Here is a 25,921-nt window from a genome sequence, read left to right on the forward strand (position 1 = left end):
TCTCTGTCTCTATCAAATAAATAAATAAAATCTTTAAATAATAAAATAATAATAATAATAATAAAAGTAAGTACCACAAATTTAAAAAAAAAAAAAAAAAGAAGGCGGTGGCTATGAGAGCTTCCAGGGTGAAGAAAATAGACACTGCTTTATTTCAGGCCTTTAGGCCAAGGTCACCTCACACCAGCTTACAGCAGGGCAGCTGGAGGAGTCACTAACATCTCATAAGCTAACCACGGTAAGTGTTAGACCTGGTAAGTGTTACACCTGGATTCAGCAAGGAAGAAAGGAAGCCAGCAGAACTTCCCAGTTCTTGACCTGTAATTGGCTAACAAGTTCTCTAATGGAATAGGAATGCTTTCACTTGTCAAAACCTTTCTGAGCAGAGTTTTCAGGGCCCAAATAATCATCTGCTGCTCTCCTGGCAAAGCGCCCTGGGCCCGAAAGTAGGCAACCTGTCCCCAACTGGCAAGGAAGGTGCCCTTGCCAGGCTGTCCTGAGGAGGGCACCCTGGCTCCCACAGGTCCAGAGGTTGCAGCATTTTGAGCTGGTTTTAAATGTGGGTTCACTGGGGATGTCTGACAGTTGAGAATCTTTGTGTTCTTGGGAGGGCGGTTTTAGCATTTCAAACCGGGAGGGGGCACAGACAATTACATAACAGAAGAAATGGCCGCACAAAGTACTTACAGGCATCTTTTCCAAGCAGTTTCTACTCTGCAACTCTATGCTAAAGGATAAAGCCAGTCTGTTTGGGAGATGCTTGCCAGCGTCTACATCAGAAAGTGCCAAAGAATCGAATCTGAGTTTATGTGAAATGAGGACTCAGGCTGCTTATTTTTTCCAACTTCCAATGCTAAAACATCCCATAAAATTCAACCAGTGATGCCTGCAAAATGCCATCATCCCACAATTTTCAAAATGAAAACTCATTCACCTGCCAGTATCAAAGTATATGCAAATACGCAGATCAGTTTCTTTTTCTGACTATCCTATTATCTCTCCATGGCCTTCACTGAAGATCATTTCCTAGGTTTGTCTGAATGTGGCAAAGTTATTCTGTGGCTAGAAACTAGAGAACTCAAGGACGATTATCAGAATCTGAAAAGTCATTTTAGAAGGGATTGTTTCATTACCTTGCAAGACTTTTGAATTTGACATAAAGAGAAAACTATGGTAGTTAATATTGCTTCTTTTTTGGAGTTAAGCATGAGGAAGGGTTAGGGATGTATGTATGTGTATCTACACATATATATGTCACATAGTATGATATGATTTGCTGTCAGCCGAGCTGGTATCTCCTGATGATCCTAAACAAGCCCTTTCCAAAACTTGAGGCAGAACTGAGGGAAATGGTAAGGGATTTCCCTTCTATACTTTATAAACAACTTTACTGCAAGTAGAGATAAGAAACAGAAATAGAGCTTATGGTATGACTGTTGCTAAATCAAAGAAAAATAGTGAAAAGGATGATCTTTTCTTAGAGGACGAGAAAACCAACTAAGAGCAGACTACTCGGCCTCTGACTCTCTAATTAATTTTGCAGAAAGAGGGACATATCACACTACCCAGGAGACCATGCTGCTGCAGCTGTTCTGGTCCACTTCCAGAAGAAGAGCAAAGCAAGCAGAAATCAAGGTGATCCCTGGCACTTCTACAAGACGAAACAAAAACACCTTCCAGGGTCTGTTACGGGGTCAGTAGCTAAGCAGCTGTGCTCTACCCCATTTGCACCTGCAGATACACCTTCCAAGCGGCAACAAAATTCAGGTTCCTCACCAACAATGGTGTCTCCAAGGAAAGGGCAACAGCACCTTGAATTATGATTTTAAAAATACGAGGAAAAGTAGAACATATTTATGTTCTCTGACATATGTCAATGGATAAATGTGTAAATATATCTCACAAAGGGACATTTTTAAAAAAGTGTCATATTTAAAGGTCAGCCTTTAGTGAACGATGAGAATGCAGCCCCCAGGAAGGATGCATTCCCGAGATTCTGGAAAGCTGATATTTTCCTTTATGTTCTCCTTGAGTTCAGTAATATGATAGGTCATCTTTCTGTGTCTATATGAGTAAGAGGAACAGTTTCATGACCCCATGGTATAAATCATAAATACCAAAAGCAGTGATGGCCAATTAAGGGGGATATGTCAAAGTTTATAGCTCTTAATGAAAGACAGTACATCATCGAACCATCTTACCTGTCGACGAATTATTCCGAGGTCTCTTTTGGCTTTATTCACTAGGGCTTGAATTTCTACAGGATCCTTTACATTCTTATTTTCTCTGAAGGCATCTCTTATCCTCCTGACAGCATAAGTTCTAAATGAATTCAGGAGAAAAAAAGAAAAAGTGTCAGCAGTCTGGAGCTATGCTTTTAAATGAAATCAAAAGCCTTTCCTTATGAATTAACTGTCTGTATTCCCCTGTGGATAATCCACTTAGATCTTGGCTCTTGGGACAGGCCCATTTATTACTATTCTGGGATGACTAAGCAAACAGATTAGGGAAATAAATCCAGCACAAACAATTCACATATACAAGGCAAACTGCTACTGAATTGCTCCTCAGACCCTCAGTTCTTCAGTTATTCACACCTGAGTTCTCTCCATTAATGTGGCTAATTGAACCTTTAATGTACAGGGACAAAGCAAGAATTAAAAGAGGTGAAACGACGTGCCACATACTCATGCACCAAGATGGTGATCTATGCCTGGCTCGGGTCAGCTCCCCAATCTTCTCCCATCTTTTAGCTGTTTATTCCTCTTTTGGAATATAACACATAAGGGTCCTACTACAGTCGAGAGTGGAGATCATAGCAAAATGCTTTCCTCCATCTTTTTTTTTTTTTTAGATTTATTTATGAGAGAGAGAAAGCAAGTGAGAGAGTGAGAGCACAGGTAGGGGGAGGGTCAACAGGAGACTCTTCAAGCAGACTCCCCGAGTGGGGAGCCGGACATGGGACTCAATCCCACAGCCCATGAGATCATGTCCCGTGCTGAAACCAAAAGTCGGATGCTTAACCGACTGAGCCACCCAGGCACCCCTGCTTTCCTCCATCTCTATAATGCATACATAAGCACACACAAGCACATACAAACACCCCTCCCCACCAAATAAATTGCATGCAGCAAAGGACAACAGTTCAAGAGGACAGCTTTCAAATCAGACAAGCTCGGCTTTGTTCCAGGCTCCCACTGTTTGTGTGAACTTGGGCAAGATTCTTAACATAAGGCCACGTTTCCTCATCTGTCAAATGGGCATACTACTACCTACCTCTGAGGATTACTGGGAGGATTCAGCTTTTTTTTTTTTTTAAAGATTTTATTTATTTATTTGAGAGAGAATGAAAGTGAGGGAGATCACAGAGAAGGAGAAGTAGACTCGCTGCTGAGTGGAGAGCCTGATGTGGGGCTTGATCCCAGGACCCTGGGATCGTGACCTGAGCTGAAGGCAGTCGCTTAACCAACTAAGCCATCCAGGCGCCCGAGCAGTCAGCTTTATCACATAACCCAATCAATGAAAGCTCTTCCTAATAACTTAATGAATTAGTACTCCTTTCTCCTCACTTCAAAGAGTCAACTTCATCCTTCATCCTCAGGGTCATACTATGGTGTGTGGACAGACGGCAGAATGGTCTGGATAACTAAGAGTCCTTAACCTGATGTGCCCCCTACATAGTTATGGCTTTGTCCCATGCCCTCCGCATGTACGCAAGACTGAAGACAAGAGAAGGAGGAGGAATCCAAGTCAGTCACAGCAAACACCATTTTCTCCAGTCCTTTTATGATCTCAGATGGCTCTGCTTTTAACTTTAAACATCAGTTAAAGAATCCCTGTGAAACTGTTAATAGCATTTACATACAGAGGCAAAGAGATGAGAAAGGGGAATATACCTTCTTTGGGAGTTGGGAACGTGTTTGGGGAGATGGATATAATTTACTGGGAAAACTTCTTTTAGAGAAGACTACTTTCATTTTAGATCAACTTCCCTAAAGTAAAAAGAAATTTTAAATTAAGAATCCAAATGGCGGGTCTCCTTGTGTTTAAAAGCAAAAGTAAAATGAAATCTTGTGCCATTAAGAATCGTGACAGAGAAAGGCAGACATTTTTAGGACATAAGCCCCTGCGGAGTTGCTCATCTGAAGCCTCGGTGAGCCAATGGGAGTATTTGCAGAGATGGTCCTGGGTACTCAGGATCAACCTTGGGGCAACCATGACTGGAAATGGAATCCCTAAACTAGCAGACATTATGTAACAGGGGCTCCTTCATTATGAAGACTTGGCAAGGAGTTTTACTAGTAGACTTTATCAGATATTCTCCTGGATAGCTGCTAATCTAACAAGATTTTAGCCAGGAAAGCTAAAAGCAATTTCTAGGCTACTTTCTTGCACAGCATGATGGTTATTAACATAATACAATATCACTATCCTTCCTCATACCCACCCATTCCTCAAAACAGTTTCTTTGTCAGTGGTGATGGGAGCAGAGCAGACCCCACAATTTAATTCTAACATTCTGTTCACATGTAAGACTGGTTTTGGAACAGGAATTTACCCCAGGAGTCATCCGTTGTTTTAGTTCTTCACTCAAGATGCTGCATGGGCTTTTTGGAAAAATGAAATGGTCAACAGAATTCATTACTAAATTCATTTTTCTAGAAGCCAGTGACTAGCCACAATAGCTAGCAAAAAAAGGAATATGGCTTGGAACATGAAGTCTGAAGTTCCTCTAAAGTTGAAGGAAATCAGAAAATAACTTATGGTGCTCAATGATTTCTATCAGCTGAGCTCAAGGTCCAGCCTTTTACAGTCGGCTGTGTATTCTTTTTTTTTTTTTAAAGATTTTATTTATTTATTTGCCAGAGAGAGAGAGAGAGAGAGAGAGCGAGCACAGGCAGGCAGAGTGGCAGCAGAGGCAGAGGGAGAAGCAGGCTCCCCACTGAGCAAGGAGCCCTATGTGGGACTTGATCCCAGGACGCTGGGATCATCACCTGAGCCGAAGGCAGCAGCTTAACCAACTGAGCCACCCAGGCGTCCCTCAGCTGTGTATTCTTGTTGCCCAGATCTCCAAAGTCCACACCTAGAGGAGCAAAGTTCTAGGTGTTTGAATTAAATGTGTCTAAAGTAATCAAAAGTTGTCTTTTGATTACTGCACCTCTAACATGAATGATGTGATGATGGCTCTCTCTTCTTTTCTTGTTCCACCTCCTCCTCCATCGTCTAAAACATACAGAGTTTTTCTTCACCCAAGGAGGTCACTGCACTGGCTCAGAACCATACAAGTAATTACTACTGCAAGGACAATTTTTCAGTTGTATGAATTATTTTTTTTCTTAAATAGATTTTTAAATTGGGGGGGGAGGGGCAGAGGGAGAGGGCAATAGAATCTTAAGCAGGCTCCAAGCCCAGCACACAGCCTGTCGCGGGGCTCCATCTTACCACTCTGAAATCGTTTCCTGAGCCGAAATGAAGAGCTGGATGCTTAATGGACTGAGACACCCAGACGCCCCAGTTGTAGGGATTCTTTCAAGTGATCATAACTTTGTGAAGGTAATCACAAATCTGCCTGAATCCTCGAATTTCACAGGAGAGGGAGATCCACCAATGTTTCGGTTCTGCCCCCGCCTGGTTTTTTACCCTTCGCGTTTTTATCCTTTGCGCTTTTTCCACCAGTACAAGGGAAACCGTTTATCCTTGAACACATTCTGGCTATTGGTCTCTTGACCCTATCACTGAGCAAAGACATTCCAAAGGAAAATGTGCAGCTGCCGCATGATGCCTGCCTCAGGATGGTCCTAGGAGGAGTCAGATGCTGTTTGAAATAAGGCGTGAAAAATTAACAAATAAAAGGCAACACAACAGCCAGAGTTCCCAACTCTGAGAAAGCGACCCCATCCACAGAAACAGTAAGGCTATGCTGCTCATATAGTCCCTCTCCCTCCACCCTCCCAAAACCTTGCAGAGTTTCTTCATGCTTCTTCGTGCAGATTTCCATTTGGCTTTTCTTCTCTACCCAGCCTTTGCCCTCTGGTCCACCGTGAGACCTCCGCGTGGACACAGGCTCTACTGACTATCCTTTCACCGCTGCAAGGATCAAACTCCTGTATGGGATTCTCCCACCCATTGTAATTTCCCAGCTGCAAACTAAAACGCACACAGTAATGGAAGCTCTGTGGTGCCCGAGGCCTTGCTTTACTCCCTCCCCGCTTCCAACGCAGGCGCTAATAATCACAGTACTTGGAGGCTCATGTTAGTTGCAGCATCAAAAAGGTGCGTTTGGGAAACAAGCTGATAGAGTACTTGCATCATCCTTCGTCGCCGCCCCACCCCACAATCTCGTCTCTCTGCTTACCCATCCTATAAAAAGCATTGGGGCTTTTTCCTTCCTTTCCCAACCCCAAGTCAAGTATCTCGAAAACAAAACAATGTGACCCTTTCTTTAGCCTCTCTGGGGCCAGCTCCTTCAATGGCTTGGTAGGACATGTGTTCCATCAACTTGCTTTAACTCAAATGGGCCTTGTCTCTGAAGACAGTGCTTCCTTTATAACCCCTATGAGAAAGCTGCTTAATTTAGCCACGTCCCCAGATTCCAAGGGACTGAGAGGAGAGTGCCAGTGTGTTCTGCAACCCTACTGCTGCTTATGGATCGTGGGTTCACCATTACACATCTTTGAGGCCACGCTACTTAATGAAACCATGTTGTATGTCCCCATGACACTGTCGGCTGCTGACTTCTTGATGTCAAGTCTCAAGATTCATCAAGGTTTAGTATCCAAACAGCACTCAGTGCATATACAGGTCACTTAAAAATTTAAACTTATCAAACTTTAAAAATTATAATTTTTAATAAAAATAAGATCCTTTAAAATCAATAATTTTTATAATGAGATAGATGTCAGTGATTGCCACTTTTTACTGAGTTATCTCTGTTTGCTTTACTGATGGAGAGTTTTACAGCAAGTTGGTGTCTTGTCTCTCTCTTGATCTATTGGTTATTTTTCCTTAGGCTACTTTGTGAGTTCATCTTATTCTGCTGCCTCTTCTATGTTGTACTCTCTAGGGCTCCCTACTGGACCCCTTTTCTTTTAAATAAAATCTCCTCCATTAACTAAATCTGTGCCCAAGGTTTACTATCATATATATATGCCACTGGCTACCAAGTCTCTCTAGTCCATGCCTGTTTTCTGAGTCCCAAATCCATACAACCCAATTAATTGCCTTTTGGACTTGCTAATGCAAGACACCCACTACACCTCCTATAGCTTCTTGTACTGAACATTTTCAAACTGAAGTCACCATTCTCTTTCCTCCCTGGCCCCAGTGCCCAAATTTTCCTTTGCGGGTAGGTACATTTTCACACAGCTAACTATCTAAGTCAGCCATTTGGGGATTCATCCTAAATTTTCTCTGTTCCCTTAACTCCTTATATTCAATCAAGCACAATATTTCATTGTTTCAACCTTTTATATCTCTTCCGAATCACCTTCCACTCCTTCAAACCTTCAGTCCTAATCTTGGCTCAGGTTCTTATCTCTCACAATAATGTAACAGCCTTGGGATTATGGCTTGTGTGGTGTACAATAAAATGGATACTAACAAGGAGAGAAAGCTCAAGGACCATTTGAAGGTCATGAGTACTCTGGGTGGATAACAGGGTAAGGGGACAGATCAGAAAGCTTCCTTCTTATGAACATAAGTTCTCACTAGAACATAAGCCCTGCACAATAGGGACTTTTCTCCTTCTTGTTTACCACTGGATCTAAAGGGCCTGGCTCAGAAACCGCACTCGGTAAATACTTAGGGAATAAATAAACTTCTCAAAATATCAGAGGCAATATTAAAAAGATCTTTAGGAAAAAGGCCAATAATCAATAAGGAAAACACAACAAAGAATATGAAACTGGAAAGGAAATGGAATGAAAAGCATTTGCAGCACCAAGATTGAAATAACCTCTGAGAGGCAGTGGTTACAAAATGTGTACTGAGAATTCACTGAAGAAGTACATACTGAATTCCTATTATACAAGCACGATACTAGGGCTACAGTGGACAGCAACAGGGTTTTGGACTCAGGAACTAGAGGAAATCTACAGAGATGAAAGAGGCGGTAGAAATTATTTAAAGTGAACATAGAAGGGCTAAGGAGAGTTTGGGGGGGCAATGGAACAATTCTTAGCTTGACTGGGGTGGCGTTTTCACAACATCTACATTTTCAAGACACTGAAATTGTACAGATGCATTTTATTTTAGCTTAATTATTTCCCAGTAGTGTGATCTTTTCTTTTTAAAAAAAGATTTGGGAGAGAGAGCGCGAGTGTGCGCATGAGCGGGATTGGGGAGAGAGGAAGAGGGAGAAGCAGACTCTCCACGCAGCAGGGAGCCCAATGCGGGGCTCTATCCAGGACCCTGGGATCATGACCTGAGCTGAAGGCAGACGCTTAACTGACTGAGCCACCCAGGGGCCCCTCTCATTTGGGTGACTTTTAAGGAAAATTGAAAAAACTAAGTAGTATAGGAGTTCTATTTGCCCACTTTTAAGAAAAGCAAAAAGATACCACCAAAGACCGCAATGTTAGAAAAGGATTATGTACATGGCTGAAGTAGACATTAATGCTGTACTACAGAAACCAGGACAGAGGACAAACTGAAAAATCAAATTTGAAATAGAAAAATTATGTACGTTGATGAGAAATATGTAAGAAAAAAATTAAGCTTCCGAACAGGGCAAAGGTGTATAACCTATGAATAATAAGTGTGAACAAACTGAACTGGGTAGGTAATTAGAATTATAATGGAAGAGAATGTCCCAGGAGTGATTATGAAACATTGGGAAGACTCACTGAGGTTTAACAACCAGAGTACGATGCCAAGAGATTTACTTATAAAACCCTGAACTCCAAGGTCAGAGAAAAAATTTTGAGAAAGGATAAAGAAAGACCTTGAAGTAGGTAATAGAGAATGGAATATGGATAGGTACATACTCAGACTTCTGTTCTCAAGACTAAAGGAAAAAGGCTGCTCTCCACAGTCATTTGCTGTCTTGAGGGCCCAAAGGGGGAAGAAAATAATATCTACGATTGATGGCGCAAGTACCACACTCAGGACACTGTGCTGAGTACTGGAGAGACACGATCTCATTTAATCTTCACAAACTATGGCTCAGAGAGATTCAGAACATTTAGGCCAAGATTACATGTCTAGTAAGTGGCAGAGATGGGTCCTGAACCCAGTGTGATTTTCACCTCTAAGCTATGCTTCTTCCGGAGGTCGATAAACTCCATCCAAATTTTGAAAAATACTTGGTATAAGCCAAGTAGTTAATCGTTTGAAAAGGCATTAAAAAAAATTGTCTCTTGCTTCACAAAGCTTAAAAAGATCATCTGGTCTCTCAACACTGCTTCAAGTGTTACTACAAATAGTTCAAGCACCAAGAATGTCTTATGAGAAGTAGCTCCGGGCATTATGAGGGAAAGAGCTATTGATATAAGCAGTAAGAGTGAGTGAAATAATTGAGATTAATTGTTTTAAAAAGGTGGATAGTGATCAATAAGAAGACTTGTGGAGTGAGGAAGTGAAATTACTATCAGAAAACCTACTTCGGAGACCAAGGCTACTTACTCTTGGGGCAGCTATAAATAAAACCTATTACGTACTTCTCTGTTAAAATCCCCTCATGGCTTTCCATTAGCTTCAGGATAAGGATCAAATGCAGAGACGGTGTACTCCTGCTCATCCCTTCTATTCCATCCAGCACCCCTTCCAGGATGGTCCACCAACTCCGGCCATGTGGGAAGACTTGTAGTGTCCTCAGTCCCCTCTCCTTTAGGCCTGCTGGTCCTCCATACAAGGAATGTCCTCCCCCAGCTTGATTCCTTGGCTAACTCCTGCTTGTCCTTAAAGACCTAACCCAGTTAGAAACAAATATGACAAAAGATTAATACCCTTAGCATATAAATAGCACCTATAAATTGAGTGGAAAAGACATTAGGCCTACAGTAAATAAATGAGTAAGAGTCCAGAAACAATAATTCACAAGAGAGCACAAAGAGGGACTAAATTTAGAGAGATAAATGGACAGAGATACATGAATGTTCAGCCTCAGTCATAATCAGAGAAATGCAAATTTAAATAAGGTACGATTTCTGCCATCAAATTAGCAGAATTAAAAACAAACAAACAAACAACAGAAGGCCTTTATATTGGGCTGGTAGGAGTTATGAACTGTACTTCCTGTGGGGAGAAGATAGCATAGTAATATGTAATAAAGTTGATAACTCTTTATCCAGTAATTCTACTTTTAGTAACCAACAGAAATAACCCAAAGTATGCATGAAGGTGTATACTGAAAGATGTTCATTACAGAACTATTTGTGAGCATTAAAAATAAAAACAACCCTAAATGTGTTCAACAATGGAGAAGTGGCTACATAATTTATGAAATTATGCTTTTAAAATTAATGTTTCACAAAACTTAAAGTCCCAGGTACAAAAGTCAGAGGTATAAAACAATATAAGGAGAAAGATCATTCTCTCTCCCAGTTCTTCTCTGTAGATGCAATCAGAGCAGTTTATCAGCCTTTCAGAGGGTAGATTCTTGTTAAAACCGCTGTATTTTTTTTCCCCACAAGTGGAAGCATTCTAAACGTACTGAGTACCTTTAATTCTTCAATCAAAATGTATCAGTAAGCATTTCATACCAATACAAATGGAGCTGACCCATAAATAGTTTTGTCATATTCCACTGTATGAATTAGAATTCATCTGGCCAGGCTTTTATTAAGGGATATTTAGTCACATACAATCTTGCTATTACAAACAGCGCTGTAATTAATCAATATCCTTGTTTACTGTAGCACGGCGCATCTCTGAGATGACTTGAAAAATGGAACTTACAGGGCAAAGGACATGTGTATTTATGATATTTAAAATGTGTATTTAAAATATTATCCAAATTCTGTGTAGAGGTTCTACCAGATATGTATTAGCATGACTGTTTCCTAACACCTTTGCCAAAATGATGTGTTATCTAACTTTGCAATCTTTGGTCATCTAACAGGTGGAAACAGTATCTCATTTAGAAATTTTTTGTTGTTGAGGTGTGAAATGTAACATTATACTGGTTTCAGGTGTGCAACGTAATTTGATACCTGTATAACACACTGAAATGATCACCACAATCAGTCTTGTTAACATCTGTCACCATACCAAATGAACTTGAAGACTTACCCTCTTGGCAACTTTCAAGTATGCTCTGTATTGCTGACTGCAGTCAGCATGCTGTCCATTACTACCCCATGACTTATTCATAACTCTAAGTTTGTGTCTCTGTATCTATGATTTTGCTCATGTTTTGTTTGGTCATTTGGTTTTTTAGATTCCACATGTTAAGTAAAATCATATGGTATGTCTTTCTCTGTCTGACTTATCTCCCTTACCATAATTCCCTCAAGGTTTGTCCATGTTGTCACAGAAGGTAAGATTTTTGTTCTTTTTTATAGCTGAGTAGCAATTCATTGTGTGTGTGTGTGCGTGCACACCTCCCCCCCCAAATCTTCTTTGTCCATTCCTCCATTGATGGACACTTAGGTTGTTTTCATACCTTGGCTATTACAATGCTGTAGTGAACAAATGTGGGTGCATATATCTCTCTGAATTACTGTTTTCACTTTTTTTCGGATATATTCCCAGAAGTAAAATTGCTGGCTATTACAATGCTGTAGTGAACAAAGGTGGGTGCATATATCTCTCTGAATTACTGTTTTCACTTTTTTTCAGATATATTCCCAGAAGTAAAATTGCTGGATCATATGGTATTTCTATTTTTAAGTTTTTGAGGAAACTCCATATTGTCTTCCACAGTGGCTACAACCAATTATACTCCCACTAACAGTGCATGATGATGGCTCCCCTTTTCTCCACATCTTCACCAACACTTGTTATTTCTTTTCTTTTTGAGAATAGTCATTCTGACAGGTGTGTGGTGATATCTCATTGTGGTTTTGATTTATATTTCCCTGATGAATAGTGATGTTGAGCATGTTTTCATGTGTCTGTTGGCCATCTGTATGTCTTCTTTGGAAAAATGTCTATTAAGATCTTCTGCTCATTTTGGGGAATGAAGCTGACCATTTTCACAAGCTTAAAGCCATTTATATTTCTGTTTATATTCTTTACCTTTTTTGAATTGAATGATTTGTCTTTTTGATTCATTTTTAAGATCTATTGTGAGAAGTTGAAATGCTCTCCCCAGTCTATCATTTGGCTTTATGATATCTGTGTATTTTTGTCACATAGAGATGTTTTAGATTTTACAGAGTCAAGTGTATAATTTTTATGTTATGGCTTCTGGGTTAATTATCATACGTACGAAAGCCTTCTCTACTGTGAGATCACAAGAAAACATTCACCCATGTATTCTTGAGACCCTGCAAGGATTAATTTTTTGTTTCATTCTTTCTGGAATTTATTTTAGTGGAAGGTGTTGAATTTGAATCTAACTTTAGCCTCTAAGGTTAAGTATTTTAAAATGACAGTATTTTAAAATGACGGCTATAACTATATACTCAGAATGATGCCAATTGTGGAATATATAGGCACAGAAGAACTACAAGGAAATACAATGGCATGTTAACAATAATTGCTTTCGGCTACTGGGGTTTATGCTTTCTAGATTATTATAATAACCATAATTTCCTCATAATTTTTAAGTTCCTAGTGACATCATAAAATCAGTAATATACTTCAAAATAAAGAAGAGTCAGCAACAGAGAAGGCTCAGTTCATGGGAGAAGAGACTGGGTTTTGAATTTCTGGTGAGACCGACCAGGCTAGCAATAAATATGAAACTCAACAGTGAAGAATGAGGCACAACCGGGGGGCGGGGGGGGGCATGCGATTGTTCAGAAGAAAACAGTAGGATGGGAAGAGGAACTAGCTCTGGAGACACAGTAAATATTTAAGAGCAGGCAGAGAGGGTCAGAGGAGAGACAGAAGAGAGAGGAGACAAGAAGGCATTCTTTACACACAGAGCGTAAATAAGATTGCTCCAAGTCCTACAAAGGGTAACACCAAGGCTGAAAAGGGCTCCAATGAAGTTTGTAGGTAGGATTTTTTTTTTAAGATTTTATTTATTTATTTGACAGAGAGAGAAAGAGAGAGAGAGATCACAAGTAAGCAGGCAGAGAGAGAGGCAGAAGCAGGCTCCCTGCGGAGCAGAGAGCCCAATGCGGGGCTCGATCCCAGGACCCTGAGATCATAACCTGAGCTGAAGGCAGAGGCTTAACTCACTGAGCCACCCAGGTGCCCATAGGTAGGATGTTATTTAGTAACTTTAGCAAGAACAACATCAGCATATATTTACTGACTATAATGTAGTAAATATATAGAAGAAAAGAAAACCCTTAAATTCTTGGAAATACACTCATAAATAGTAACTGAGGCTAGAAAAATTTCATTATACAATAAGAATATTTTTAGAATAATGAGAAAGATTATGCATAAAATCTCTGGAATTAGGTTAAAGCTATACTTAGATGAAAATTAATGGCTTATATAGCCTTATTAGTAATAAAATAAAAGTAGAGTTTAATATTTTTTAATATTTTAAAAAAGATTATATTTATTTGAGAGAGAGAGAAGGAGAGGTACACCTGTGTGAGTGTGCAAAGGGAGGGGCAGAGGGAGAGGGAGAGAGAGAATCTCAAGCAGACTGCACTGAGCCCGACATGAAGCTCGATCTCTCGACCCTGAGATCATGACTTGAGACAAATCGAGAGTTAGATGCTTAACTGAGTGAGCCACCCAGGTGCCCCTTTCTTAACATTTTAGCAAGGCAAAAGAGTATCCCATGAGGAAATAAGGAGAAGAAAGCTATTTTTAAAATGTGTCAAACAAATTAAAAATGAAAAAAAAAATCAGGGGAAGTAGCTAAGACAAATGTATTTATTCTTTCATGTTATGGTTTCTGGGATATACATACATTAGAAAAAAAAGTGGTGAGGAAAAGAGAGTAAGGAAGATGGGAAGTGTGAGAGGAGGGGTTTAAAAGAATCATTTCAGAAAATGAGAGCATGTGCAGACTCCAGAACCTGACAACCAAAAGGGGCCTGCTGAGGTGGGAAACAGCCAGAATGGCGGTACCAACTTGCCAAACACCGTGATTCTTCTTTTTCTCCAGTTGTGGTTGGTTGCCCACGTCGTTACGGAAAAGACAGATGTTTGAGGAAATCCGTATTTGCAGGTTTGAGAGATGAGGGTAAGAGAAGGGCAAGACAGACGGTGAGAGAGAGAGAGAAGAGAGAAAAATGCTCCAGGGCTCAAAGGAAGTGGTGCTAGGATTTTCTTCCCCCATGGCCTAAACCACTGAAAATTCCAGTTCTTAGAACTTAGGCTATCACCCCACTCAGCAACCTTTTGGTGGGATGTAAGTCCTAATCTAAATGTCTAATAATAAACAGTCAAAGAAATTATGGCAAATTAATGGACTATATCTATTAAAATAATAAATATAAAAATTATGTACAAATGAGAAAAAATATGTTTGAAAAGCACGATTTAAAAAAATTTCATATAACTACAGATTTTTAGTAAGTTTCTATGGAGAATTTTTTAAAGTAACAGTCTCTTTAAAAAGAAAAAAAAAAAAGCTAATAAAATAACAGGAAGCAAGAATGGCACCACCGTTCTATAGGAGATATTCTGAACCTCAGGCCCTGGAGGAAAGGTTTACAAGCATTCTGTCTGGGTTTCCTCTTTGATGCTTAAAAACATTTAATATTTTTAACCTGTAATTCATCAAAATTGAACTTATAATTATCACTTGGATCCTTCCTCACAGCCACTGACATTTTGTTGCAAACAAGATTCTTCAAAATGCAAACCAATTTATCAAAGTAAAGGCCACCTATAAAAGTGGGGTCGGGTTTTTTGCAGTGAGGCATTTCTGCAGTGAGGCATACAGATCGAGTAGCTGGGAGGTCCTGTCTTCTCTTTTATTTGGTTTTAGATCTGGCTCTTTGGACAGCACAGTCCCACCCAAGCTGGACTCTGGGAGCTGGCGGCTGGGAGGCTCAAATCTGCAGTCCGTTCTTCACACACTCCTGGCCTGAAAGATGACCAGGTCCTTCATCTGTGAAGTCCTGCAACTACTCTCGTTAGGGGAAACACAAGATAATACTCAAGTCTTAATTGTCCTCACATCCACAGATCCCCTTCTTATGGAACTAGTCATCTCTCTTTTATAAGTTAGCCCCATGGCATAAAAGGCTCTGTGTGCAGGGATACGGTTTTCTGGCTGTTTCCCCCTGCATTTACCAGAAACAAGCCTGACCTAGGACCACAAAATCAAGTTCAAGTTTTCATTATGTAATAAGGGATAAAAGTCAGGCTACCCAATACAATTTTAAAAATTTTATTTTAAATTATAGTGTGAACTAGCCAGTGTAAGACTTGACCTTTAGATGATTTAAAATTTATGGAGAATAACTATCCACAGTAAGAATATTCAATTAATTACTTCTGGATTTTCCACTGGGAGGGGGTGGGTGTAAAGCAGGAATGATGGAAATTCCTCCTGGTCATTAAACTCAAATGTCTTCATTAAAATTTCCTATCAGTGCTGCTAAAAAGGAGCCAAATAAAATGCCTTTTATTTCATTCTTTCCTCCTGCCATCAGTCACCAGCAACAATAAATGAGCAAGGAAGGAAAGACAAGAGGGAACAGATTAGTCACCTACCTTGTGCTCAATGTATTAGTAAGGATAATTCACATACCAAAAAAAATGCAGAATGATTCTCCCTACCCCTTCTTACAATGTGTGAAGCAGCAGAGTATTTGCTGGGCTATTCAGAAGCAAAGAAAAAACTACATAAAAATATTCCAAGTATATAGTACCCATGCCCATCCATAAGAAAACCAGAAACCAGGAGATAAGATAGGTATCAGGCCCTGGAATCATGACCGCAAAGTACAGTCAAAATCCTGCTGAGCTTCCCGAGTATCCTGGCTTTGGAAAGGACAGCAACGGACAAGCTGGGTCTCAGTTCCCTCAGTCCCTGAACACGGGATTGAATCCAGGGTAAGGGAGGCCATTAGCTAACTTTACTTTGCTTACTTGGAGTTAAAGGGTTCTGAACGCTCTATGTAAATTTATGCAAATGAAAACATTAATCACAGCCCTAGATTTACTGACAAAATCTGGTAGCCCTTTCTCCCTTTGGAGAGCTTTAATTTTGCTTTTCATAGAGAACAGGCATCTCTAAAGTCTTGTCTAGTCTAAAAATTCTATGAATTTAAAAATGCAATTAACCTCGATGTCTCCTGGGATGTCATAAGCAGCATGAGGAATGGAATATCATGTACCATAATAAAGGGATGGTTATTCTGATCTAGGTGCTCTATTGCCTTGAAACAAAGTTTGTTTGCTTGGCCATCTATAATACAAACAGCTTGTTACTATACCTTTCTTCCAAGTAGGTCAAAATATTTCCATGCATTATGTAATTTATTGCCATAACATCTTTGTGAATCATCTAGTAGGTGTTTATGTGTTAGGATTTAATTTTATTTTAAAGAATTTGAGGACTTTAAGACTAAAGAGAATTGAGCAAACATTTGCATTTACAAATCTGGTTGCTGCTTACCATACTGCTTTTTCACATTAATACCGACTAAATAATATTAGAACGATGCTTGCCATTTATCTGCCCAAGCGACAATAAAGTATACACAGAAGGTCAAACCACAAATGCAGTCTCGAAATAAACTCTGTGATGGATATAAACCTAAATCTCCTCATTCTGCCACAGGACTGGTGGCAATGGGCATCTTTAGCTGTGGCCATACCACATCTCTCCCTTCAGGGCACGCGGTGGCTGAAGGAAGCTGGCCACAGGCTGTCCCTCTAACCTTCCATGTTTTGCTTACTACTTATAGCTCCTGTCCAAAGTCAAGTCTTGGCAATTCTCTTGGGATACAGATGATTCTCAAAGGTGGTGACACTTTCTGGACACTGAGGTGCATACGTTGCTTAGGAAGACATGGTATTCTAAAGATAGGCAATTACATGTTATTAAAGTGTGAAGCAGTTCAGGAGAGGAATGCACTGCATGGCTAATAAAAACCCTTCACCACATGGCACTGGGCCTTTGCCTTTGAAATTTGATAGTCTTCTTCTAACTGCTTAAGTCCAAGGTCTTAGCACTGCTGCTCTTCGGATACTGACCACAGTGTGTAGACACCAGGTCTGACTGGGAAGATATGAAGGGCTTTCTGCCCCGTCACTTAGAGTTTAGTACTGAAAACTCACGGATCAGAAATCTGCAACATACTTTGATTTTGAGTTGCATGAAATTTTTATTACTTGGCCTAAACCTAAAGCCGACTTTTCAATATATATAAACGCTCAGAGCATAAAAGCGTTTGGCTTCAGTGTGGTCTGTAATTCCATGATCCAACACGCCCAGCCCATAATAACAAACAGCATGTTCATAGTAGATACTGAGCAATGTTTCATGTAGGGCGTACAAACTTAAATGAGTTCCACCTTCTTTACCTCCTAAAATTGTAAAACTGTCCACCTTACATTAAAAGCCACACGAGTGTGATAAACTGTATTTACTTAGAACCATCGTCGATGGATTAACAGAGAAAGAGGCCCCAATCTCTCGGCCCATGTTCAACACACTGAGGTTCAGTCAGGAAGCTTTCCTTGCAGCATCCCTTTGCAAAACATGTTTCTTAGAAATAAGGAGCTCTCGTGTGTATGATCAACCATAGCAGGCAGAAAACAGATGATCTGGCAGATTTAGGGAGGACCTACCTTCTAATTGCCTAGTTGTGCTTTCAAGAGCCTAAAGCAGGTGAAAATCAGATCTGACAGCATTTTCCAACATGTGTTATGTGGAAAAAAAAAAAAAAAATCCTAGTAATCCCCTGGGAAGAGTTACAAAGAGTATTTGCATATTAAAGCAGTAAAGAAACCTGGGAACATGGGAAGACAAAGTTAGGCACCCAGATTCATTCACAGAACCTCTCCCCACACCCAATAATACACACTACATTTTGGGAAATGCTGATCTCGACAAACCTTCTACTGAGGCTGCTGCTTTCCGGTTCAAGAGCTGGAGACTGAATGGGCAGGTCCCAGGCCCTCTGCAAGTCCTGCTCAGTCATCAAACACTTCTTTCGCAACAACCACTAATTGGTCCAGCACACTGCCTACACACCAGACACAGCCTTGTTACTTTAATTGTATCTTCTTTAATCCTCTAGCAACCTAACCTAAGAAGGGCATCAGCTGCTCTTAGGTATATGAACTCCATTATAGCAGAGATCCTCGACAGAGATCCCCAGCCCCTTCTCCTACAAAGTCCCCTAACACATGGATCCCACAGCCAGTCCAAAGTCAGATCACAGTAGTAAAGGGGATCAGAACATTCTGTCCCCAAATATGTCACTCTGCTATTTGGTTATTTTAAATGGCAGGCAATTGAGAAATAGTAGATGCAGGAAGGGCTGTCCTTTCTGCCCAAAAGGCAGGGGATAATTTCCCACGAGAAAGATGTCCTCCCAGTACCAGTAGAGAGCAAACATTCTTATCACTGGAGATGGGGAATCTCCATCAGGATGAGTTTGCACAAACAAGCCATACTAAAACAACCCTTATGGGGTGCCGGGGTGGCTCAGTTGGTTAAGCGTCTGCCTTTGGCTTAGGTCATGATCCCAGGGTCCTGGGATTGCACCCCACATTGGGTGCCCCACTCCCTCTCCCTCATTTTCTTCGAAATAAATGAAAAACAACAACAACAACAACAACAACAAAACCCTTACATTCCATTAGTTTCTTCCATATATTTCCTACTTTCCTACAATATATTGCCCCCCAAAGCTACAATCCTTTTCTGAGCCTCATCTGCCTCATCACTTCTGCACAGCTTATCACCCTTTGTAAAAATGGTATTACTAGTCCCCAGGTCTAACTTCTTCTTGGGGAGCTTCATTTTTCTATATAGACATGCATATGCCCTATAAAAATGTTAACATGAAACAGAATTTGTATGCTTTGTCTTTTGTTAATCTTTTCACAGTTTAATTTGCAGGTTCCTGGCACAGAACATAAGGATTGTCTTCTGTTTTTGCTCTGCTACAGTGGCCTGTGGGATTGTTCAGGACCGTGGACAGTTCTGGCTTGAGAAGATGCCTACAGATCTGTCGCTCTGGTCCCAGGTCTTGCCTGATCAGGTTGCAATTCTATAGCTCTTTCCCTAGCTTGTCCCTTCACTCCTCCATTGAAACTAACCAATTGCTTTGCTTAAGGACAGGTAATAAAAAATTTAACTTCAATTTCAACCCCTGATTCTTAAAATGGCCTATACTATATATCTTTCTATCATGATGTTTAAAAAGAATACAGAACAGTATTCTGAGAAATACCACATTCATATACCCTTCCTTACAGCATATTGCCATAGCTGTTTTGTTTTATTAATGGTTATTGTTGTTACTCTCTTACTGTGCCTAATGTATTAAATTTTATCGAAGATATATATGGATAGGAAAAAAAACTTCATGTATACTACAGGGTTCTGGGCCATCTGTGGCTTCAGGCCTCCACTGGAGGTACTGAAATGTGTCGCCCCACCACGGACAAGGGGGAACTAAAATATTGTCCTCCCTGAGCATAAGGGAAAGGGATACCTGTATGCAGATACAGAGGTCTTGATAAACAGGGAGAGCAGTCTTAAGAGACAATGGTTTTAAGCTCAAAATATTATTCTTAAAACTCAGCCTCAGAAGAAGTTTTCTGAAATCAAAGTCTTGATTTTTGGTACATGTTAAGTGGCTTATAGCTCAAAATAACCCTGTAGGATAAACCATTTTTGTTACACTGATTTATTTGAGTATCTCATCTGAAAGTTTTGTTGTTTAAGAAAGATGGTGCCGGGGGTACCTGGGTGGCTTAGTTGTTAGACGTCTGCCTTTGGCTCTGCCCGTGATCCCAGGGTCCTGGGATAGAGCCCTGCATCAGGCTCCCTGCTCAGCAGGAAGCCTGCTTCTCCCTCTCCCACTTCCCCTGCTTGTGTTCCCTGTCCATCTCTCTGTCAAACAAATAAATAAAATCTTAAAAAAAAAAAAAAAAAAGGAAAGAAAGAAAGAAATATGGTCCACCGTAACAGCCTTTTAAAAAAGTCTTGAAGGTCCAGAACTGGAGTGGATGCAGAGCTCTTAGAGGCCTCTGGTTCTGTCCACGGCAATTCCCTCAAGGTAAAAGTGAAGCTTTCCCTTTCTATTCAGTTTAGATTTTGTCTGGGAGTGTAATTTTACTCCCTGCTGCTCAAAACATATCAAGTCTCTGACTGAAGTGAGTACTATCTCTGTAGGAATGACTGAAAGCCCAGCCCTCTATCTATTGGCTACTCAGCTCGATCTGTGGGTGGCACCAGGGATCTTCAATCTTGGGTCTCTTGTGGAGCTGGCTTTCTTCCCTGTGGTCTGGTGCCATTAGCCCATATTAAGAGATGCCAGAAGAAACTGTCCTTTGCAACGGACCGTATTTATGTTAAGAATGTTTCCCTTCACGAGAAAAATCTCTTGAGTTTTCAGGCCAGAAGAGTTTTATTTCTATGCAACTGGCTGTTTGTATATTATGGACACTGACTCACGTAACCATTCATGATCTTCTCTTTGGATAGGCTCCTGGGAAGCTCGAACCAGAGGTTGTTCCTGGCTGCCTGTTCTCAGCACCCACCTTGCTTGTTAACCTCATTTCAGGTCTCATTTTGGTTTTCCTACCCTTATGTTCTAGATTTTCTCAATTACAGCACATATACAATCTTGATTCACTGGTAAAAACACACTGAAATAAATCAGGAATAAAATTCAATGCAGCTTGTTTTCAGCTCATTTGAGAAGATATAAGGTTGCAAAATTTCTGATTTGTTAATTGAAAATTTGGAACAACAATGCTAAAAGACAGTAAGGTTCCCAGGCTAGCCCAAGGCAATTTACTATAACCCCAATACAGCATGAGATAGTATTAAGAAAAGCTACTGCCATTCAAGATAAGCTCTGTAGGGTAATTCTATATTCATGTTAAAAAAGAAACTTTTCTTATTAGAGAATTTGTATGTAAAGATGCATCACTGATTACCCAAACTCATATAGGCACAAGATATACAAGTTAAGAGTGCTAAGATATTCATAAGCATTTATGTAAAAGTCCAAGGGCCTTATAAATAATCCATATTTTATTCAGTCAAGTTGACTTGCTCTTTTTCCCTTATATAAACAAATAACTAAAGGTAATTTAATTCAGTAAGAGTAGTGAAGTGAATACAGATCTTTGAAGAACAATAAAACGTTAATTTTATGATCCTATTTATTTTGCTAACGCTTCTTCATGAGAGGACACGAATGCAAATTTTGACTCAGGGTCAATTCTTAATTTTCCAGCATCAGAAAACAAAATCTATTTGAATACTTGAATTTTACAAGCAAATTCAACATATGTCATATAGATAAACATAATAATGTCTTGGACATAGTTATTCATTGGTCTAGATAAGGTTTATATTTTTTGGGCTCTCATTCAGCATTTATGCATTTGAAATCTACATAGTCAAATTTTCTTGACAAATCTTGGCTTCTAAGGGAAGAATTCTGCTTCTATGAACCCTTGGTGCTGCTTTTAAATGCATGACTTCAGAGAGTGGCACCATTGGATGTGGATTTAGAAAACCACTCTGGTGAGAAGGTGAAGGATGCCTGGTAGCATTAAGAACTGGCTGTTATGAAATCCAGATGGAAACTGTTAGGGCCAAAAAAGGCAATCACTGTGGGAACACAAAATTTCTGCTGGTAAGAGAAATATGGGAGCGGCAATCCATGGGGCAAGAAGACGGACTATGGGTAAAATAAGGAGAAAAAGTGAAGGGATTTTCGGCTTGAGAGCTGAACACCCAGACAATGAAATGAAATGCAGGAGGGCCATGTTTGCTGGGACAAATGTGGAATCTTGTGTAGACACACTCAATTTGGTAGCATACCCAGAAGATGAAGGAAGGTTTTGGAGAGAGAAGGGTTTGCAGGAGGGGAGAAAGGATAAACCATGGTGAATCATCAGAGCACACACAGGGTTGAAGCCACAACTGATGAGCACACTTCTAGAGGGTGTGAGAAGGTCAAGATGCAAGAGAAGGAACCTCCCATTCTGAAGGAAGAGGGGTAGAGGAGGAAGAGTATCCCAAATAGGGAGGAGACCAGGAGACAGTGATGTCCCACATGCCAGGGAGGGAAGGAAAGAAGGAAACATGGTGGCAAATGGGCCAAAGATAAAAAAGTAACAGAAGGAATTTGGCAAGTCAGATTGTGGTGGAATGAGGAGTAAGTTGGAGGGGACAGGGAAAGCACGTGTAGACCACTCCTACCATGAGCAGGCTATCAGGGGATCATCTATACTCCAAAGAGCACAACCCCACTGGTCTCTTTTCTACAGGGTTGGCCAGTGGCTCTTTTAGAGTAATGTTTTCCTATAGAAGCTGGCTGGCTGTTCTTTAAGGTTCCTTTTGGCAGAGGCTCTCAGACACCATTCTAGTCATTCCCATAAAGGAGCAGATGCAGACACGGGACAAGACAAGAGCATGAGCAGACAGAAGTTTGGGAGGGAAGGTGATGATGGCAGTAGGATATTCACCCCTCCACAGCTCATCACCAGTCAGGAAGGAACTGGGGTCTGTGGTCCAGAAACATTTCCTTCCCTTAGGGTAAATGGGGCTATGTGGTCTTGTGTCAAGTGAGACTCATAGCACCACAGATTCTCCTTGGGAAAATCACCGCTATGTCGTCAATCCAGCTCTGCCCAAGTTAGTCTTCACCGTGTTCTACTGTCGAAAACCTCTCCTCACAGCACAGTAACCCTGCCACTCTTTCTCCTCCTCTTGATTATTCTCTTTCTGATAAGATCCTGCCTCCTATCTTCCTTTCCTCTTTTTTTCCTCTCCCCTTACTACTACTGGCAGAAATATTGTTTTTCATTAATACTGCTCCTTCCCCTCATTGATAGTTTGGAGTATGGTATGTACCCAAGTTAATTTATTTTCAGTTTATATCTATCACCCTTTGTGATAATATTGCCTTAGGGTATGTGCACACATTATGAAATATTTACTTAAGAAATCTAAAACAGCGTATCAGCTGGGAGCAACTATTAAATCTATTAAAATATCAACTGTGAAATGACAATTTTAAGCATCTGTTTTATCCTCTGTCTTAAAAGGAGCACACAAAGGGTTCACCAACCTGTTCCAAAGTGAAGGGATCCCTGGGAGATTTCCCCAGGCAGGACTATATAAATCCTCAGTAGTAGTATTCAGTGTGGGTTTTAGCTTTGTGAGCAAGGCCAATGGCAAGCAAGGACCGCCAAGACCATGAAATTGCTTAGGGATATTAAAATTATAGAGCCCAAACTCTGACGTGTACTTTGAAGTCAAGGGATGGTAAGAACAGAAAGAGATCCACGGTGATGTTGGCAGTAGCTCTCCAGTAGGGGTTTTTGGAGAGAATTTACTTTGCTCCTTTATTGCTCTGAGCTGTAGCTTCCTTAGTTGCAAAGTGGGGGAAATTAGAAGGATCTGCTTCGTGGAGTTTTTATGATGGTTAAATGAGATAAAGCAAGGAAGGGCCCAACATGTGTCTGGCCCATGAGAAATGTTTAAGTATAAAAAAGCTATTACTATGACCGTATTTGTAAAATGGAGTAATAATACCTATTTCATGGTGCTTCTACGTTGAATGAGACAACGCATACTCAAGTACATGATCTACAGTGCTGACACACAGCACATGACCCATCGGTGTTAATTCACTTTGGAGTCCCCCTCTCTTCTTCTTTCCCTCTAAACACTGGGGGGAAGCTCTGTGAAGACGAACAGATATCCCTGAGGCAGTAAACAGCCTCAGTGGCAAGGAGTGATTTTATTAACATTATTTTAATCAGAATTTGAATAAAATCAGTTCTCCCAATGCTTCTCACCCCTGGAATGAAACTATAATTAAGCCTCAGCAGAGTGAAGAGTTTGGTACAACGAACGTGTGTGAGACGACTGCCTCCAGTGGATCTAGTGATCCAAATGTTGGAAGGCTTCTGTTGTGACACAATCTAACTAGAATGAAAACTCTGGGCAGGACTCTGTTCAGTTTTATTCTCTGCCATATCTCTGGTGCCCAGCAGAATGCCTGCTATACAGTGGGAGTTCAATAAGTATTTGTTAACTGAATGAGTATGGCTCCCAGGGATATGTTATATGTCAGTGCCTTTGTCAAAAAGTTACTGTCCACAAGGATCATGGAAAGGGAAGTAGGCACGGGAGGCCTTAAGGCAGCTATGGTGTTGGTGGTGGACAACTGACATACCACAAAATAATGATACACGGCATCAGTCTGACTCAGGAATAATGAGGATTCTAACAGAGCCCTCATCCTTAGCAATGTCATAAAATAAAATAATTTCAACCTAAGTAAGACAAACTGAAATACTCCCAACCACATTACCACTATCTTAATTTGTAAGTGCTTCATAGATCACAAAGCCTTCGCACACAAACTCTGATTTAACAATCTGCTGGCCTGTTTGCACTTTTTGTTAGAGTCCCTATTACAGGCAAAGTCGGGGGGAGAGAGGAGGTTTAAAAAAAAAATGAGTATGACAAGATTTCTGCTCTTCAAAAACTCAAAATAGAGCGGCAACCAGCAAATCCTTCAAGGGCAAATTCTGTTAATTTCATCTGTCTGCTCTTGACACTTGACCCAGGTGTTTCGCCTCAATCACAGAGTCAGAGAAGCAGGACTCCAGAGAGATTTATGACCCTGGGAGCACAGAATGAGGGTTCCAAGCCCTGCTGTCCATAGCTCCCATTCTCTTGCAAATGTTAAAGACTTCAAGAATAGAAAAGAAATCAGCCAGATTCTCTTTTCTTAGGCTCCAATATTCTGAACACATTTGTCTTCAGGCTGGCAAATGAAAATATAAAGGAACTGCAAAATCAAAACAGGCTGTGCTGAAAGGTAATAACTCTTTCCTCCATCCTTAAAGAAGAAGAAAAAGATGGAAGATACAGTAAAAATAAACACTGGATTCCGTCTTATTCTTCAGGCTTAGAAGGATGCCGGGGAGACAATCCTCTGTGATCACTGTATGCCTGAAATACATGAGGTTTTCCAGGTGACTGTGGACTGAAGTTAATTATTGTGGAAATACCATTATAGCCAGGAGACGACTACCTAGGTTAGTAGTAGAGGTTATGAAACAAGAAGTAGTTTTTTGCATTTTGGTTATTTTCAATTAATGAAAACAAAGAGGCTTATTTTCTTCTCTACTGTCTTGCACTGGTTCTTCTGATCTTTGAAAATCCTTCTCAGTGAAGCAGATGGTGGCATCTTAAGAAAACAACGTGTCCACCATCCCTACCACTGACAGACATTTCTGACAACATGGACTTTTCTTCCCATACGAAGTTTTGTTCATCACCTGAGATGTCTCAATGTTTTGGAGCATTTTTCCTTGTCTTTTTATTTTTTTAGAAGGAAAAGGAAGTGGTTTTTAAGAAACCATATGGCCCACACGTCTTGCTTTCTGAATCGAGTCTACCTCTTAATGCTACAGACAGGACATCCCTGTGATAGAGCCTGTTTCCCCATCCCTGCTCGTCCTTTAGGGGACAGACCATGTCTGAAGGTTTCAGGGCACAGAGAGAATCCTGTCTGATACAGCTCATGTGTTTAGGCAGAATGTAGGAAGAAATTGTCCGAAACCTGAAATCCTCACTCTGCGGTGAGAAACAGTTCTGCCAGAGCTTGGGATAGGAAGTTGGGGCGTGTTCTCTCTACACTCACCCAGATTGAGCTGGAGAGGCCTTAGCAAC

General features: G+C 40.5%; 1 protein-coding gene across 4 annotated transcripts in view; it reads right to left on the reverse strand.

Moving 5' to 3' along the window:
• Positions 1 to 25,921, reverse strand: part of LYRM4 (LYR motif containing 4) — a 155,924-nt gene that overhangs the window by 114,467 nt on the left and 15,536 nt on the right. For all 4 annotated transcript variants that reach the window (XR_004383145.1, XM_032861504.1, XM_032861505.1 and 1 more), the window contains exon 2: positions 2,202 to 2,322. Coding sequence is in view for 3 of the 4 variants with exons in the window: in XM_032861504.1 (XP_032717395.1) it covers positions 2,202 to 2,322 (121 nt within the window). In the remaining variant the exon portion in view is untranslated. The remainder of the gene's footprint in view (positions 1 to 2,201; positions 2,323 to 25,921) is intronic.

Source organism: Lontra canadensis, unplaced genomic scaffold (assembly GCF_010015895.1).
Source record: "Lontra canadensis isolate GAN:19392208 unplaced genomic scaffold, GSC_riverotter_1.0 scaffold21, whole genome shotgun sequence".
In the NCBI taxonomy this organism is placed as follows: Eukaryota; Metazoa; Chordata; class Mammalia; order Carnivora; family Mustelidae; genus Lontra; species Lontra canadensis.